General features: G+C 41.5%; 1 protein-coding gene across 1 annotated transcript; it reads left to right on the top strand.

Moving 5' to 3' along the window:
- The first annotated feature begins 439 nt into the window (after positions 1-439).
- LOC147641074 (purine permease 3-like) lies at positions 440-2,910 on the top strand. The gene is made up of 2 exons (XM_086809745.1): positions 440-1,022; positions 1,296-2,910. The coding sequence occupies exons 1-2, from the start codon at positions 905-907 to the stop codon at positions 2,369-2,371; spliced, it is 1,194 nt and encodes a 397-aa protein (XP_086665871.1). The 5' UTR covers positions 440-904; the 3' UTR covers positions 2,372-2,910.
- The last annotated feature ends 13,064 nt before the right edge of the window (positions 2,911-15,974 follow it).

Genomic DNA, 15,974 nt, shown 5'->3' with positions numbered 1-15,974 from the left:
TTTAAGGACGTCACAAGTCCAACAATGTGCTTTTTATTGTAAGATCTTGCAGAATCTGGTTCATGGTTCAAGTAGTGTTATGGGTGCTTTAAAGTGTTGATATGTGGTGGGGGGGAGGGGACAAGCGGAAGAACGTGACTTGTTTGAAGTTAGGGTCATAGGGGATGGTGGTGCATGTGGAGATTGCAAGATTTAATGCATAGAAAAGAAGGGGGGCATGGGGGATAGGGATATATACATGAGCGTGACATTATCTCATCAATGAAATTTGAGATAGGATAGGTGCGTGTGAGCCCCCCCCCCCCCCCCCAAGGTACCACTGACACAAATTAGGGGTAGGCATGAGGGTCCCCTAATTTCTTCTTCTTTTTATTATCATTGTCTCTTTTACCCCTTTTTCTTTTTTTTTAAAGGCGGGGCGGGAAGCAGAATTGAAAATAACCGTTTCTCGGGTATTTGCATACATTGGCACAAATTTGTGGTCCGCCCTTATAATGTAAACCCAAACTCTCCTTTGATTTTGAGCTTTGCATTCCTTTAGAGAGTAGATTATGGTTTCTCTCGTTTTCCCCCTAGATTGGTACTGTCTTCTGATTATGATCTTGTTTCCTTAGCTCTACCTCCAAAACCTTGGAACTATCAAAGATTTCCATCATAGCTTTTTAGTACTCCGAGCTAATCAACCTAGGTTTTGTGGCTTAATGTATATAGTCTTGGGGCTCATGATTAATCTAGGCTTTTCTAAACCTTTGGTAAATGTGGAGGAGTAGACTCCCAAGGCCCTCTGTGCAAGTGTACATTGAACTAACACCTACTAACACTGAACACATACTGCCTTTTACTCCCTCTTCTTCTTCTTGACCAAATTCTCTGCATTTTTCTTGTGTTCTAAAGTACAAAAAGTATGCTTGGCGAAAACCTACCCTCTAGGGAAAAGTCGAAAGCGGACCATACAGTAATGGAGCTTGCTTTAGAACAAATATCCATTGAAAAATACCATGGCCAGTCAGCTCATGATCAAGGTTGGCTGCCTGCCTTTCTCACTCTCACTACTCACCTAACTATAATTACAGATAATTAGGCTTGATTTACATTTTGATGTTGATTTTTAATTATGCACAATATGGAGGGATTTTAAGCTTATTGTTCATTTCTTTCAATCAAGCTTCACTACAGCCCTAAGTAACTGATTAATGCTAGTTTTACTGCAGCTAATGTTGGCTAATTACTGCATTAGTGTGAGTGTTTGGTACTCCCAAGTCTTGCTAGCACTAAGCAGCGTTTGATGAATGCAGGGAATCATGGGTGCAAGTCAGCAGAAGTTGTGAACGGTTCTGCAATTAGACTGCAAGAAGGGACATTCTTTGGAAAGCAATTCTCATACTGGGCTTTAATGATTACAAGCAGCTTAGCTTTAACGCTTGGGTTGTCATCAGCCTCTCTTCTGGGGCGTTTTTACTTCGTGCATGGGGGCTCAAGAAGGTGGGTATACACATGGATAGAGAGCGCAGGCTGGCCAGTCATACTGATACCCTTGCTCTTCTGCTATTGGAAGAAATCCATAAGCCCAACTCCTCTGACACCCAAGCTATGCTTGATCTACGTAGTGTTGGGCTGCTTGACTGCATTTGATAATCTTCTCTACTCTCTGGGCCTCTCTTATTTGCCCGTCTCTACAAACTCACTGGTTTGCTCAAGCCAGCTAGCTTTCAATGCAGTGTTTGCTTATTTGCTCGTGGGACAGAGGATATCACCATACGTGATGAACTCCATTGTGGTGATAAGCACAGGCACAGTCATACTGGGCGTGAGCGCAGGCTCTGATAAGCCTGAGGGCACCACCGAGAAGGAATACATCATGGGAATCATCGTCACCATCGCTGCTTCTGCAATCTATGCTCTCATGCTGCCCCTCATCGAGCTCACTTACAGAAAGGTGGTGGGCAAGGCCAGCTTTGTGGTGGTTATGGAGGTGCAGATTGGCATCTCCGCCGTGGCTGCAGCCTGCTCCTTGGTGGGCATGTGGGCCAATGGTGATTTCAAGGCCATGCATGCGGAGGCCATGCAATTTGATGTGGGCTTGCATGGCTACATCATGACACTCTTCTGGTCTGCAATTGGGTGGCAATTATGCTTTCTGGGTGGTTCTGGGATCATCTTCTTGTCTTCCTCTCTCATGTCATGTGTCTTCATGACTGTCATGATCCCAATCCAGGCCATCCTGGCGGTCATCTTCTTTCATGACAATTTCTCAGCTCTTAAAGGCATTGCCATGATGATGTCCATCTGGGGCTTCATCTCTTATATCTATGATGGCTACACTCTACACAAAGCCAAGCTGAAGAATTCCACCGACTTTCAACTACCTTAAACCGGCCGGCCTTTACACACCTATGGGTGGGTGGATGCTGGATGGGCGGGATAATCGAGAGACATGATTGCCCGGACGTGATGGCTGAATATCATGGGCGGTGTGAACATCTTTGTCTTCACAGAACTGAGCCAAATTTCTGTTTAAGAAAAGCCCATTAATGGACCTCCAACCAGGCAGATATGAGGATCAGAAAAGGCCATCTTGTTAGAGCTAACCCAACATGTTGGGGTTAGTTAACACAGTGTCTAATCAAGAGTTTAACTCTAGGCAGCATGACAAGGAGCTCAATTTAAAAATTGAAGGGATCCAAGGGGGCCTTTCAAAGGCTTGGAAGTTGGTTCCTTCTTTATGGACTAGATTTGGCCGGACAAACAGTATGGATATTTGATAGGAAACCCCTTTCTCATTCACTTGAAATGGACGGCCTTAAAGGACCATGGCAAAGGACCCTTACAATAATGTTGCCATGGTCAAGTTTGTACCTTCCCGGACCCCATGATATAAACTACATATCCTCCAATTTTATTTAAAAAAAGGCCCTACGTGAACGTCTTTATATGTTCAGAATTGTATGTCTTTTACTTTACATTAGCATCAAAAGGTATCAAAAGGTGCACGTCTTGTTTCTTAAAAGTTTTCATTCTTAATCTATAAAGTGTTTGAGAAAGAATCACTATGATCACACACGCTCCAAGAAAAAACATGCATATACACAATAATCTTGTCTCTTAAAGGAGGCTACCAAACACCACCAGTCCCTACTACGACTATAATAACCCAGCTCATTTCCATTACCCTACCCACCCTATTTGCCTTCCCTCTTTGCATGCATGCACGTGCGCGCGTGCGCACGCACACACACACACACACATATATATTTAGAGAGAGAGAGAGAGAGAGAGCATTCTCCACTTGGAACGAGTAGTAGGACATGAAGAACGTGTCTAGGGATGAGGGCAAGTAGAGAACGTGTCTTGATGATAACATTTTGTATATAGAATTAGGTAAGAGAATACGGAATATATTTACTCTCCACTACAAAAGTGAAAACAACTTTACACAGGGTGGGTGGGATTTTAACAAAATTGTCTTGTAATTTTATAGATATTGCATGACATCTCATGCATACTTGTACATGAGGATATATTTAATCTTCACTACAAAAGAGAACAACGTTACATGGGGTGGGTAGGATGTCAACAAACATGTCATCTTCTAATTTCACAAATACTCGACATCTCATACATATGTGTACATCTTCCATCCACCTTTCAAAAGTATACATTCTCTCATGAAAAAGGTTTTATGGCAATTTATAGGTTTGGAAATAACAAGGTTTTGTATGGATTTGTTGTAGGTTAGGAAATAATTTAAGGTTTTTGTGTGGATTTTTTAGTACTAAAAAGATGCTCTAACTACATGTGATTTACATAAAATTAGAAGGTAAGACTAAAAGAAAACATGTCAACCACATGCAATCCTTTTTATTGTGCCACAAGCATTTTATTTATGCATGTGAATATAAATCATTCATATTCTAACTAGTATTTCACCACTTACACTTTTTTTAAAAAAAAAACTAAATCCTTCCATTATTTATAAGAAATTAATTTTCGTAGACGTTCTTAGCTAGACCACATCTTTTCTTTGCTAGGATACCTCAAGGCCATATGCCAATTGGAAAAAAATTTGTTTTTGTTTTTTTTTTTGCTATGTTCTAGTCCATAAGGTAACATAAGGCTTCTGTTTTAAATTGGCCTTCGTGCTTCAATCTTCCAAGAAAATTCTTCTATAGCACCTTGTTTTAGTGGATTCTCATTGACCATTTGTTTGCCAAGATAACAAGTTGTAACATCCCACTATCCTTGAATAATTTTTTATTAATAAAGGGAGCTCAATTGAGAATCACATCTAATAGTAATGTTCTCATACAAGAATGGTATTACATTGATAATCATTTTTCTACCAAAAAAAACACCGTGGCCTCTTCCTACTTGGTGAGACAGCCTAGAGGCACAATGATGTAGCACACTTAAGTATTCTATGTTGTTGGGTTGGAAAGACACCACAATCTATTTGTGTGAACTTCTAGTGAAAATATCCAGTAAAAGTAAGTGGCTTCTTCCAATGCATTGAGGGCTCACTATCAACAATTGAGGGCTCACTAAAAGTTCCATCACCATCCTTGAGTGAATTTTTATTAATAAAGGGAGCTCAATTGGGAGAATCACATCTAATAGTTATTGTCTCATACAACAATATTATTACATTGACAATCATTTTTCTACAACAATATTATTACATTGTCTCATACAACAATATTATTACATTGACAATCATTTTTCTACAAAAAAACACCATGGCATCTTCCTACTTGGTGAAATAACCTAGAGGTATAATGATGTAGCAAGCTTGGGTATTCTATGTTGTTGGGTTGGAAAGACACCAAAAACACCATGGCATCTTCCTACTTGGTGAAATAACCTAGAGGTATAATGATGTAGCAAGCTTGGGTATTCTATGTTGTTGGGTTGGAAAGACACCAAAAACTGTTTGTGTGAACTTCTAGTGAAAGTATCCAATATATGGCTTCTTCTAAAGAATTGAGGGCTCACCATTTACAATTACTGTTTCTCATTCTTCCATTGCATGTATAATTTGGTAGTGATGGTTTTGTGTAGTTTGGCTCAGTACCAAATAGGTAGTTCACAAAGATGCAATGATTTCACACCCAAGATACATTTAGAATTATATAGGGACTCATTTTTAGACATTGTGTTGAGGGGTTAGAGGCTTATTTAGGGCTTATGTGACATCCTTGGGGGAGGTAGGGTAAAGGGGTTAATAATAGATCTAGTTGTTTGGACCACTCCCTTGCTTGAGAGTGATTGCACCAAATGGGGTCCCCATATTCACTTGTTCTTCCATGAAGTCATAGAAAGGTACTCACAGATCAACTCAAGCCTGAGGCAATATTCATGCTATCTTGTGTATGTCATCTAGGCTCTTAGATCAACTTAAGCCTGAGGCAGTATCCATGCTATCTTTTGGGCTCTTTCTTAAGGCAATATCCATGCTATCTTATGTATGTCATCTAGGCTCTTTCTTAAGGCAATACCTGTGCTATCTTGTGTATACAGTCTAGGTTCCTATCTAGGAGTGCTTCGATAAGGTAAGGTGTCATCTCATGTAAGTTATTTTGTAGTTATTGAGTTTTGTTCTTCCCATCTCTCGTGCAACATAACCAAAGGAAATAGATTGCCCAACCATTAGAGTTTTGTTCTTCCCATCTCTCGTGTAACATATGAGAGGAAATAGATTTCCCAAACATTAGAGTGGGACTTGGAATCAGATGAGTGCAATTCCCTTCTCTTATGATATTAATACATCTACTTTGTTGTTCTCTCAGATCTACAATAGTCGGCCATAGTCTATCCCTTTCTGTGTGTGGAATATTTGGATCTGTAGCTTTTGGATTCTCTATTTTTGTTTGGGAGCTGCCCTTCTTTCTATATTTGGGATCTGTAGCTTTTGGATTCTCTATTTTTGTTTGGGAGCTGCCCTTCTTTCTATATTTGCTTAGGTTCTTTCTCTGCCTTCTTTTCTCTAGGAAATTATGGGCTCTAGGCAAGATCCCATAACTCCATAATTATCCCTGTTTTTTTCTTCATAACCTCTATGGATTATATCTATCATTATGGTGTTGATATTTGCACTACAAGAAGGGAATGATAGTGTACGACACGAGTGATATGTACGAGGTGATCCACTAGTCTTTTGAGGATCACTGGTAATTTCATTGGTGACTAGCAAAATTACCAGCATTGATAATTTCGTTGGCTTGTACCAACAAAATTACCAGCACTGATAATTTCATTCATAACTAGCACTTGTACCAGTGCTGGTACAAGCTAAGCACTCTTACCAGTGCTTATAGTAGTGTTAAAAAAAATAAAACTTGGGTGTCGAGCCCGCGTCGGGGCATACCCTTAACTTTTCCTCCCTTTTGTTGATCTCTATTTTGCTGCATATGGAGCAGCCAAAACTTCCTCCCTCCACCCCAAGCTCCACACACACACACACACACACACACGAACATGCACATGCACACTTCCATCTCCTCTTTCTTCCTCACACATACACACACACACACAAACACTCCCTCTCTCTCTCTTCCATCTCCTCTTGCTTCCTCTCTCTCTCTCTCTCTCTCTCTCTCTCTCTCTCTCTCTCTCTCTCTCCTTCTTCCATCTCCTCTTGCTTCGTCCCTCATGCTTCTTCCTCTATCTCACTCTTTCCTTCTCAACCTCTTCCCCCCCCCTCTCTCTCTCTCTCTCTCTCTCTCTTCCATCTCCCCCTTCCTTCCTCTGTCATGCTTCTTCCTTTACCTTTCCTTGTCATACAATCATCTCTCTCCCACACCTCTCATGATTCAAAGTTTTTATTCATTATAATAGTTTTCTTAATGAATATTCGTGTATTCATGTATGTAGGATTAAAATTTGGGGTTTTTAATCTAAAAGGGCAAAAAAATAACCTCTTTGTTTTCCTTGTTTCTTGGTTTTGTCTCACTATAAGGAGAGAAGGGTGAACCAACACATGTATGAGCATTTTTTGATGGGTTTAGACTTGCCGATCGCTCTATGATCATACCAGCAAACTTACCAGCGCCCATGCAGCGATCTGAATTTGAAAAAAAAAACTTGGAGTAGACTAGGGACATACTAAGTATGTCCCCAATTAGCCCCAGGTTTAGAGGGAGACACAAAGAGAGAGAGAGAGAGAGAGAGAGAGAGAGAGAGAGAGAGAGAGAGAGAGAGAGAGAGAGAGTCCCAAAAATAACAAGTCACAAGTTTTGTATTATATTCATGTAATGTAGCACAACTAAGGTCCAAAATATGTAAATAATGGGCCATGGGCAAGGCTGCTATAAATAGGGCCTTGGGTTCATTGTAGAGATCTTTTGGTCATTCATATCTTGAACACTTAAATGTACTCTTAGCTCCTTCCATGGAGATGGCCTTTCATGGTCTAGGGCTCATTGCAAGCTTGATAACCATCCTCATGGTGGTGAGAGCTTAAATAGCTTAGGCCTTATGCACATACCTTCTTTGCTACATGTGCATGTAGATTTCTTCTCTTTTCATCATAATCACATGGATTTCTCATATGTTTTTGATGCTCATCAAATGGATGCTAGATTTGGACTTTATGTGTTGATTTCTTTGATATTTGGTCTAGATCCATTTCAATTGGTATTAGAGCTTTGATTTTGATCCACTTTCTTGGATTTTTTCTAAATATTTCTGAGTTACCTTGATTTTGTTGATTTTCTTGATCAAGAAGATGGAAGATGGTGAGATTGCATGAATTTTGCTTCATCTAGAATTTTTCCTAAGGTTTTTTGGGCAAGATTTGGATACTCAACCAATCTCTTGGACCAAATTTTAAAAGTTTGTGGATCAAATTTGACATAAGTGGGAGTGATTAGTGATAACCTTCTGATAATCACGTTGTGGACCAAATTTGAAATAAGTGGGAGTGCTTAGTGATAACCTTTTGATAATCACATTTTTACTTTCTCTTCCACTTTTCTTCAAGCTTTCCATGGCTAGGGTTCATCACATAGTAGCCGTTTCCACACACAACCTTGGGGTTTTGGTTGGGGAAATCTTTAGCAACACATAGAGCACCATTTGTGGTATTTTTAAAGATTAGTTTTTCTTATTTTTCTCCCTCTTCCCATGAGTCAAGAAACCCTAGAAATGGTATTCTCAAACTCTTTTAGGATTCAAGATCCAACATACTCATCATATGTTAGCATTAAAACCTTATCTTGAGCTTACTTTGTGTGATTTGCATCTCCCAAGGCCCCTAGAAGCTAGCGGCAATTTTTAGCCTATATGAAGTTTTCTTTTGCTTCAATCAATTGAGATGTGAAAGAAATGGAGGCTTCCATATCTTAGAAATGACATTGGGAGTTCAAAGAAGATGTTCTTGGTGATTTCCTTGATGATTTTGGAGTTCTTGGAGCTTTCTTGAAGAGGGTAAAAATAGAGATTGGGCTTCACAAAACTACATAAGGAATAAGCTTTTCGACCATTGACAAATCTCGTTCGAGGTATAAAGATGTGATATCATCCGTCCACATATCTCGTTCGAGATACCAAGATGAAATCAAAGCCGTTAAAGACCTCAAGCGAGATACATCTACATAATCTGACCCATCCATTCGCGCACATTTGAAGATGCGATCCTATCCGTTTATATATCTCGATCGAGGTCTGAAGTGAATCTCGACCGTCAAACATACTTCGATATTGTGGTACTCACCCAAAATCTAAACAAGGTACTTAATTTAAATTGCAATCGTTGATCCCTCACCAACCCTAAAATCAAATCCATATCTTGAACCTCGATCGAGGATATAAAATCGGAAAGTTTTTTTTGCCTCATTCTCACACGCCGTTTTCACTCTCCTTGCTCTCTTGATTTGGATTAGCAATTAGTGAGCTCATTAGTATTGTTTTATAGCTTCATTAGTGCTACTTAGCACTAAGCATTGGACTTTTCACATTGGCCTTTAACATTGACCTGCCCGTTTGTGTTAGGCTTAGGTTTCAGCATGGAGTCACGCGAGGAGGGCCATGAGGAGGTCCGCTCGTCTATTGTGGACCTCATCGTGGACCTCATCGCGGGGGAGATAGACCCGTGAGTTAGCGACTATCTGTAGGACTACTAGAGACACACCATCTACATTACATATCATGTCGGACTTGGAGGCGATACTATCGTCCCTTGGTAGCCTTCACGATATTGTTTATGTAGATGAGTGGATAGCCCACCATCGCACTGCTCCTATGCCGCATGGCTTGACATATCGTCAAGTCTGTGATCTTGGTCCGATTAGGGATGGAGACTACTTAGACCTTTTCCTTGATAGTCGTGGGATGTGGCCTACGAGACGGGCAAGCCCCTTACTATTTCGCAGTGTTCGCATCCTTGTATGGTGGCACATATCTATTATAGTCGATATGTTGCCGCATATGGAAGGATACCGAACAACCGCCAGATTCCCATATACATCGCGCAAAGCAATTATATGTGCGGAGTTTGTCTTAGGGGAGGATTTGGATTACACTAGCCATTCGCCCGGTGGCGGTGCTGCTGGCCGAGGCCATCTCCTGACCAGGGTAGGTGGCCTCCACTAGCCCTTCGTGTAACTACTATAGATCCTGCGTTTGTGCCTTTGTCGACGGTCAAGGCTCTTGGCACCCAGGTGGGTATCGATGTACGGAGTACCCACGGAGAGCATCCACCAACACATGGTGCACTTATTCTCACGATCGATACCGACAACAGATGTCGAGGTATTTACGAATTTATTACTTCTTAAGTTTTTCATAGTCATTTGTTTACATGTTTATATGTACTTTTCTATATTTTTAAAATGAGCTACATGGTTGATTGTGTCACATAGGGTCCCACACCTACTAGTGAGAGACTCACTTAGGAGTTGATAGAGGTGAGAGTGGAGATTTACCGCCCTAGAGCTGTATTGTGGATGGCAGAGGCAGTCACTGCAGAGGCACGCCATGTGAGAGAGTCTAACATCCAGCAGTACATAAAAGAGTTATAATTAAGGTCTAAAGTTATAAATTTCTTTAAGTAATACCTAATGAGAGAGACTAATCAATTATTTGTATGCTTTACTTTTTGAGTAGGCTCGAACTGAGGTAGAGAGCTCTAGAGCTAAGGCAGAGCAGCACATGATTATGGAGCAGATTGCACAACATAGGGCAGAGCACTTGATGCCGCATGTTTGGGAGTTCCGTAGATCTTTAGATGTGACAGTGCCTTACTTGCCTCTATATCCACGGCCTGTTATACAAAGGTTTTTCGACAACCTCTCCCTTAGGATTCCTTTGTCGCATGTTGTGCTTTATGCCTCAAGGACATTGACAGTACTGGTGGATATGCTCTGGGATGTGGATATTTTTTCCATTTGTCTTGCATCATCCAGGAGCTAGTACGCTTCTTGGCATGTCCCTCTTGCCGAGCACGCATCGACCTAGTGACATACAGAGTTTTGGGAATTGACGATCTTCACCCAGGCTTTGCTCGAGTAGATGCTAGGACTAGAAGGCCACTTGATTTTACCTCAGCTGACTTAGGACTCTACGCCACCTTCTGATGACAGAGATCAAGAGCCTGAGGTGCCTCCAGAGATTGAGTGGAGTGTGAAAAGATATAGGGGAGAAGAGAGCTTGAGCTCTTGCAAGCACACACACACTCACAAAACCCTAAAAGGGAACACACAAGGTGAGAGGCTGAAAATCTTCTTCTTCTTCACACCACACTCAACACCATATACAAAGATAAGAGTACACACAATATGAAAAGGTACTCAACCAAATACATACTAGGGTTATCTATAGTGTGAACCCAACTAAATGAGCTAGCGCTATAACTATGCCAGTCTCTAGAATGGCTGCCAGCATGTCATCCCACTGGCCGCATATCACCCATGATCTCACCAACCATGCCAGTGGTGTAAGTGTGGGGCCTATCCCACAGGCAGGTCATCAGTGTCCACCCCCTCACTAGATGAGCTCGATATCTCAACACTCCCCCCCCGAGCTCAACTCCATCTCATGTACACCAAGCGAAGCCCTTCATCTGTGGAGCTTCTCTGTACCCAATGCTTTCGTGAAGATGTCAACGACCTGACCCTTTGTGCTGACATAAACAAGGTCAATATCTCCTGCCAAAACCTTCTCTTAGACAAAATGGTAATGGACCTCTATATGCTTCATGCGGGCATGAAAAACTGGGTTCCTAGCCAACTCTATACTGCTAATGTTATCACAAAAAATGACAATTTGTCTATCCACTGATAGAGCCAAATATGCAAGTAGCTTTCTCAACCAGGCTACTTCACATGCTGCCATAGCAGCACCTCTGTACTCGGCCTCTATATACTGGATAGAGCAACCATAGGCTACTTCTTGCTGCTCCAAGTCACAGCAGCACTCCCCAAAGAAAACATGAAGCCGCTAGTAGATCTTCTATCTGAGATACTACCAGCCCAATCAGCATCTGTGTACCCATGTACACATATCTCTGTCCCAGTTTCATAAAATAGTCCACAATGTAAAGTAGACCTCACATACCTCAGTATGTATCTCAATGCATCCAAATGTGGCTTCCGAGGAACCTGCATAAACTGACTCACCAACCCAATAGCACAGCTCAAATCTAGCCTGGTGATCGTCATGTAGATCAAGCTTCCTACTATGCGCCTATACATAGTAGGATCCTCCAAAATCTCTCCTGAATCTGCACTCAACTTGCCATTCTGATCCAATGGCACTGAGATAGGCTTATAGCCTGTCATACCATACTTGGACAACATGTCCAAGCCATACTCTCTACAATAATCCAATACCATGTGGTGACCTAATCACCTCAATGCCCAAGAAATATCTGAGCTCCCCCAGATCCTTTATCTCAAACTTCTGTCTAAGAAAGATCTTTACATCAAAGATCTCTGCATCATGGTCCCCCGTAATGATCAGGTCATCTACATAGATAACAACAAGCACAACCCCTCTATCACTGTGTCTCACATACAAGGAGAAATCTACATTGGCTACATGAAAGCCAATAGTGACAAGATATTCAGAAATCTTGTCAAACCATGCTCTTGGTGCTTGTTTTAAGCCATACAAGGCTTTCTTCAACCTGCAAACATGCTCGGGGTGACTCACATCCTCATAACCAGGTGGCTGAGCATATACACCTCTTCCTACAAATCCCCATGCAAGAATACATTCTTTACATCCATCTGATGTAAAGACCATTGCTTTGACGCAGCCACTACTATCACAACTCTCACTATTGCCATCTTGGCATACATTCTTTACATCCATCTGATGTAAAAACCATTTCTTTGACGTAGCCACTACTATCACAACTCTCACTGTTGCCAACTGGGCTGAAAGTTTCCTCATAATCAATGCCATATGTCTGTGCATATCCTTTGGCTACCAATCTAGCCTTGTACCTGCTTATGCTTCCATCATTGTTATGTTTTACTTTGTACACCCACTTGCATCCAATGGCTTTCTTGCCTTCAGGCAATTGCACTAAATCCCAAGTCTCATTTCCATATAGTGCATCCATCTCCTCATCCATAGCTTTCTCCCAACACATTTCCAACAGCCTCATCAATGCATGTGGGCTCTACAACCTGTACAACTGTTGCCATGTATGCATAGTGATGCGTTGCATAACCATCATAGGTAAACCTCTGCATAGGATTCTTCACTCTCCCAGATCTTTGCAGCTTTACATTCATGGCTTCTTTAGACTTCTTTACACCAGGTGTTCTCATAGCTGGTATCCCAAGATCCTCATCAAGGCTCATCTCTGAGCCACTAGACTCTCCATCAACATGAGAATGCCCTACAGAAATGTCAGGCATACTAAGGGGCTCAACCACTTTCTCTTTGCCTTTATGTGATGTACTAATCACATTTGCAGGACTGGTATTATGACGCAACCTGCCACTCCATGGTCTATCAATTGAACCACTAGATGAGGACTGTCCTGGTCCACTCAAAGACTGTGATTGGTGACTTGCATTCTGTGCAACCACATTTCCACTCACATCAGCCCCAACAGCTTCTTTTTCAGCAGCATACCAGCTGCTCATCTCATCAAAAACAACATCCCTGCTTACCCCCCTCAACTCATGTGTAGCAGGACTATAACACCCTGTATAACTTTTGCTCAAGGGAATACCCAATAAACACATATTTTTCAGCTTTTGGATCCAGCTTAGTTCTCAACTCATCTGGCACATGCACATATGCAATGCATCCAAAGACTTTCAAATGAGACAAATCAGGTTTTCTGCTAGTAAACCTCTCCTTTGGAGTTACATCATATATGGCTACAGTTGGAGTCCTGTTCATGATGTAAACTACTGTAAAAACAGCCTCAGCCCAATAGCTATGTGGCATATTCTTCTCTCCAATCAATGCTCGTGCAATCTCAGCAATGTGCCTGTTTTTTTGCTCAGCAACTCCATTTTGCTGCGGAGTGTATCTGCATGTAAACTATCTCCGAATACCATTCTTCTTCAAAAAATCAGAGCTCTCATTGGAGAAGCACTCTCCCCCTCCATCTAACCTTAGGCACTTTACATATTTCCCTGTTTGCTTTTCAACCATAACTATGAAATTCTGAAAATGAGTAAACACCTCACTCTTCTCCTTCTTCATGAAGTATACCCACACTTTCCTTGTGCGGTCATCAATAAATGTCACATAATACCTTCAGCCTCCCATAGACATGGTCTTCGTAGGACCCCATACATCTGAATGCACAACATCTAGTCCATTTCTGCTCACATTTCTATCACGTGGAAATACATGCTTTGTTTGCTTTCCAAATTGGCATGCTTCACATATTTTCTGCATACCTTCAACTTTAAACTTTGGCAACCCTGTCACAATTCCTTTAGTCTCTGCTTAGACTTCATTCTCTACACATTCACATGTCCAATTCTTTTATGCCAAATGTCTGTGTTTGCAACAATTCCTGAACCATTTGCAAATGTAAGATCCCTGTTCCCACCGAGCAACGGATTCAGGGTACTGGCAGCGGAAGTAGCGCTTCTCGCGCGGGACAGGGGTCCCACACTCGGGGCCTCGCCCACGGATATCCGGATAAGAGACTAATCCGTCGGTTGTTCCAAAACCGAACCCGGAAAAACTTCCTCTACCGGAAAGCACGGGCGATTCCACCAGGATAACTTTTTACTCTAACGTAGTCAAGATCATTTCTGATCGAGATGATCCGATTACATCTATAAGATACTTAGTCAGTTCAAGGAAGAAACTTGCACTTGGATCATTGGGATCAACGCTTTTTTCCCCATTCAAGAGGCACAGCCGTTGATTCCTATCCATAGAACAGTTTCTGTCCGGGATTTATTTATTTTTGTTATCGTAAAAACAAAAGTTTGGGTCTCGATTTACGGATCCATCAGTCCAGCCTAACCCCATCCAATCCCATGGGTTAGCCAACCGCCCATCCACTGTAGTGATGGGATCCAATTAAAAATTTGGTTAGGTTTTGTCCCGGGTACCAAGGAAAAGAGTTCCAAGGCCCCCTAGCCGGATGTTCATGCAAAATAAAACTAGTCACACCACTCACACACCCAATATGAAATTGCCTTTTTCAACCAGATTCAACCAGTTTAAAACAATCCTTTAATAAAACCATAGTATCATTGATCACCATCTTCCAATTTATCCAATTGATTCTTAATTTCCCATCATTCCTTCCTCAGAGTATCTATGGCATCATTGGCAACTAGAACGCTCAGGAGCCGTTTCGATAGTTCCTAGCCCATAATACTTGGCAATATAATCACTTAACAAGATGGACTCTCGTTGAAGATCAGCAAGATCAACCAACAGATCCATATAAGGAGCCATGGACTCATCCATTGAAGACCAGCAAGGTCAATCAACCAGATCCATGCTCGATTTCAGAAAACAACTCCAACTCTGTTCCAATATCTTCCTCGACGCACGCGTGGGTATCCTAGGCAACCCAGAGCCCGAGCACCGTATGGTCAGCACCCTCTAGGATCCTTCGCAGGTAACCTAGCGCTTCACGCATAGGCCGCTTCCTTGGCCCCTCATCCACCGTACCGGAAGCTCACCATTTTAATCGCACCGAGGCTGGTCAAGACCTCGGCCGACCTTGCTACGCGAGACGTCCTTCATTGACTCCCCGTCAGCAGTTGCAACTTTACCATCACGACTTTAATCACAAGACGGTCAAAATGCTCCCCCAGCATTCTTGACATAAAACAATCATTTACAAACAGCATTTACAAACAGTATTTACAAACAGTTTACAACACAATTTCTATTTTAACTTTCATTTTTCCACATTATCCTTCATCAATCTACATTACTTATTCCTTATTCCATTTATATGTATACTCATCCCATCACATCATTTCTATCTCATCACTTCAGGTTCCCTCACATCGCATATCGTATATTCACATCCATACATCCACATCTATATGCGTACATTCACATCTACATGCATACATCTATATCTCTATGCATACATCCACATCCACATTCACATTCACCTCCATACATCTACATCTACATGCATACATCCACATCTCCATTCACATCTACATCTATACATCTACATCTACATGCATCCATCCACCTCCACATCCACATCTACATCTATACATCTACATCTACATGCATACATCCATATCTCCATTCCCATCTACATCTATACATCTACATCTACATGCATCCATCTATCTCCACATCCACATCTACATCTATACATCTACATCTACATGTATACATCCACCTCCACATCCACATCCGTATCTATACATCTACTTCTACATGTATACATCCACATCCACATCTATACATCTACATCTACATGCATACATCCACATCTCCATTCACATCTACATCTATACATCTACATCTACATGCATCCATCCACCTCCACATCCACATCTACATCTATACATCTA

This window comes from Cibotium barometz, chromosome 2 (assembly GCF_041138505.1).
Source record: "Cibotium barometz isolate CiBa-2024 chromosome 2, ASM4113850v1, whole genome shotgun sequence".
NCBI classification, from domain to species: Eukaryota; Viridiplantae; Streptophyta; class Polypodiopsida; order Cyatheales; family Cibotiaceae; genus Cibotium; species Cibotium barometz.
The sequence above is the reverse complement of the archived record's forward strand: the minus strand, read 5'-3'. Positions and strand labels throughout refer to the sequence as shown.

Coding starts and splice junctions, on each gene's coding strand:
- LOC147641074 (XM_086809745.1), top strand. CDS start 905: ATGCTTGGCGAAAACCTACCCTCTAGGGAAAAGTCGAAAGCGGACCAT. Junction 1,023..1,295: donor CCAGTCAGCTCATGATCAAG/GTTGGCTGCCTG, acceptor TGATGAATGCAG/GGAATCATGGGTGCAAGTCA.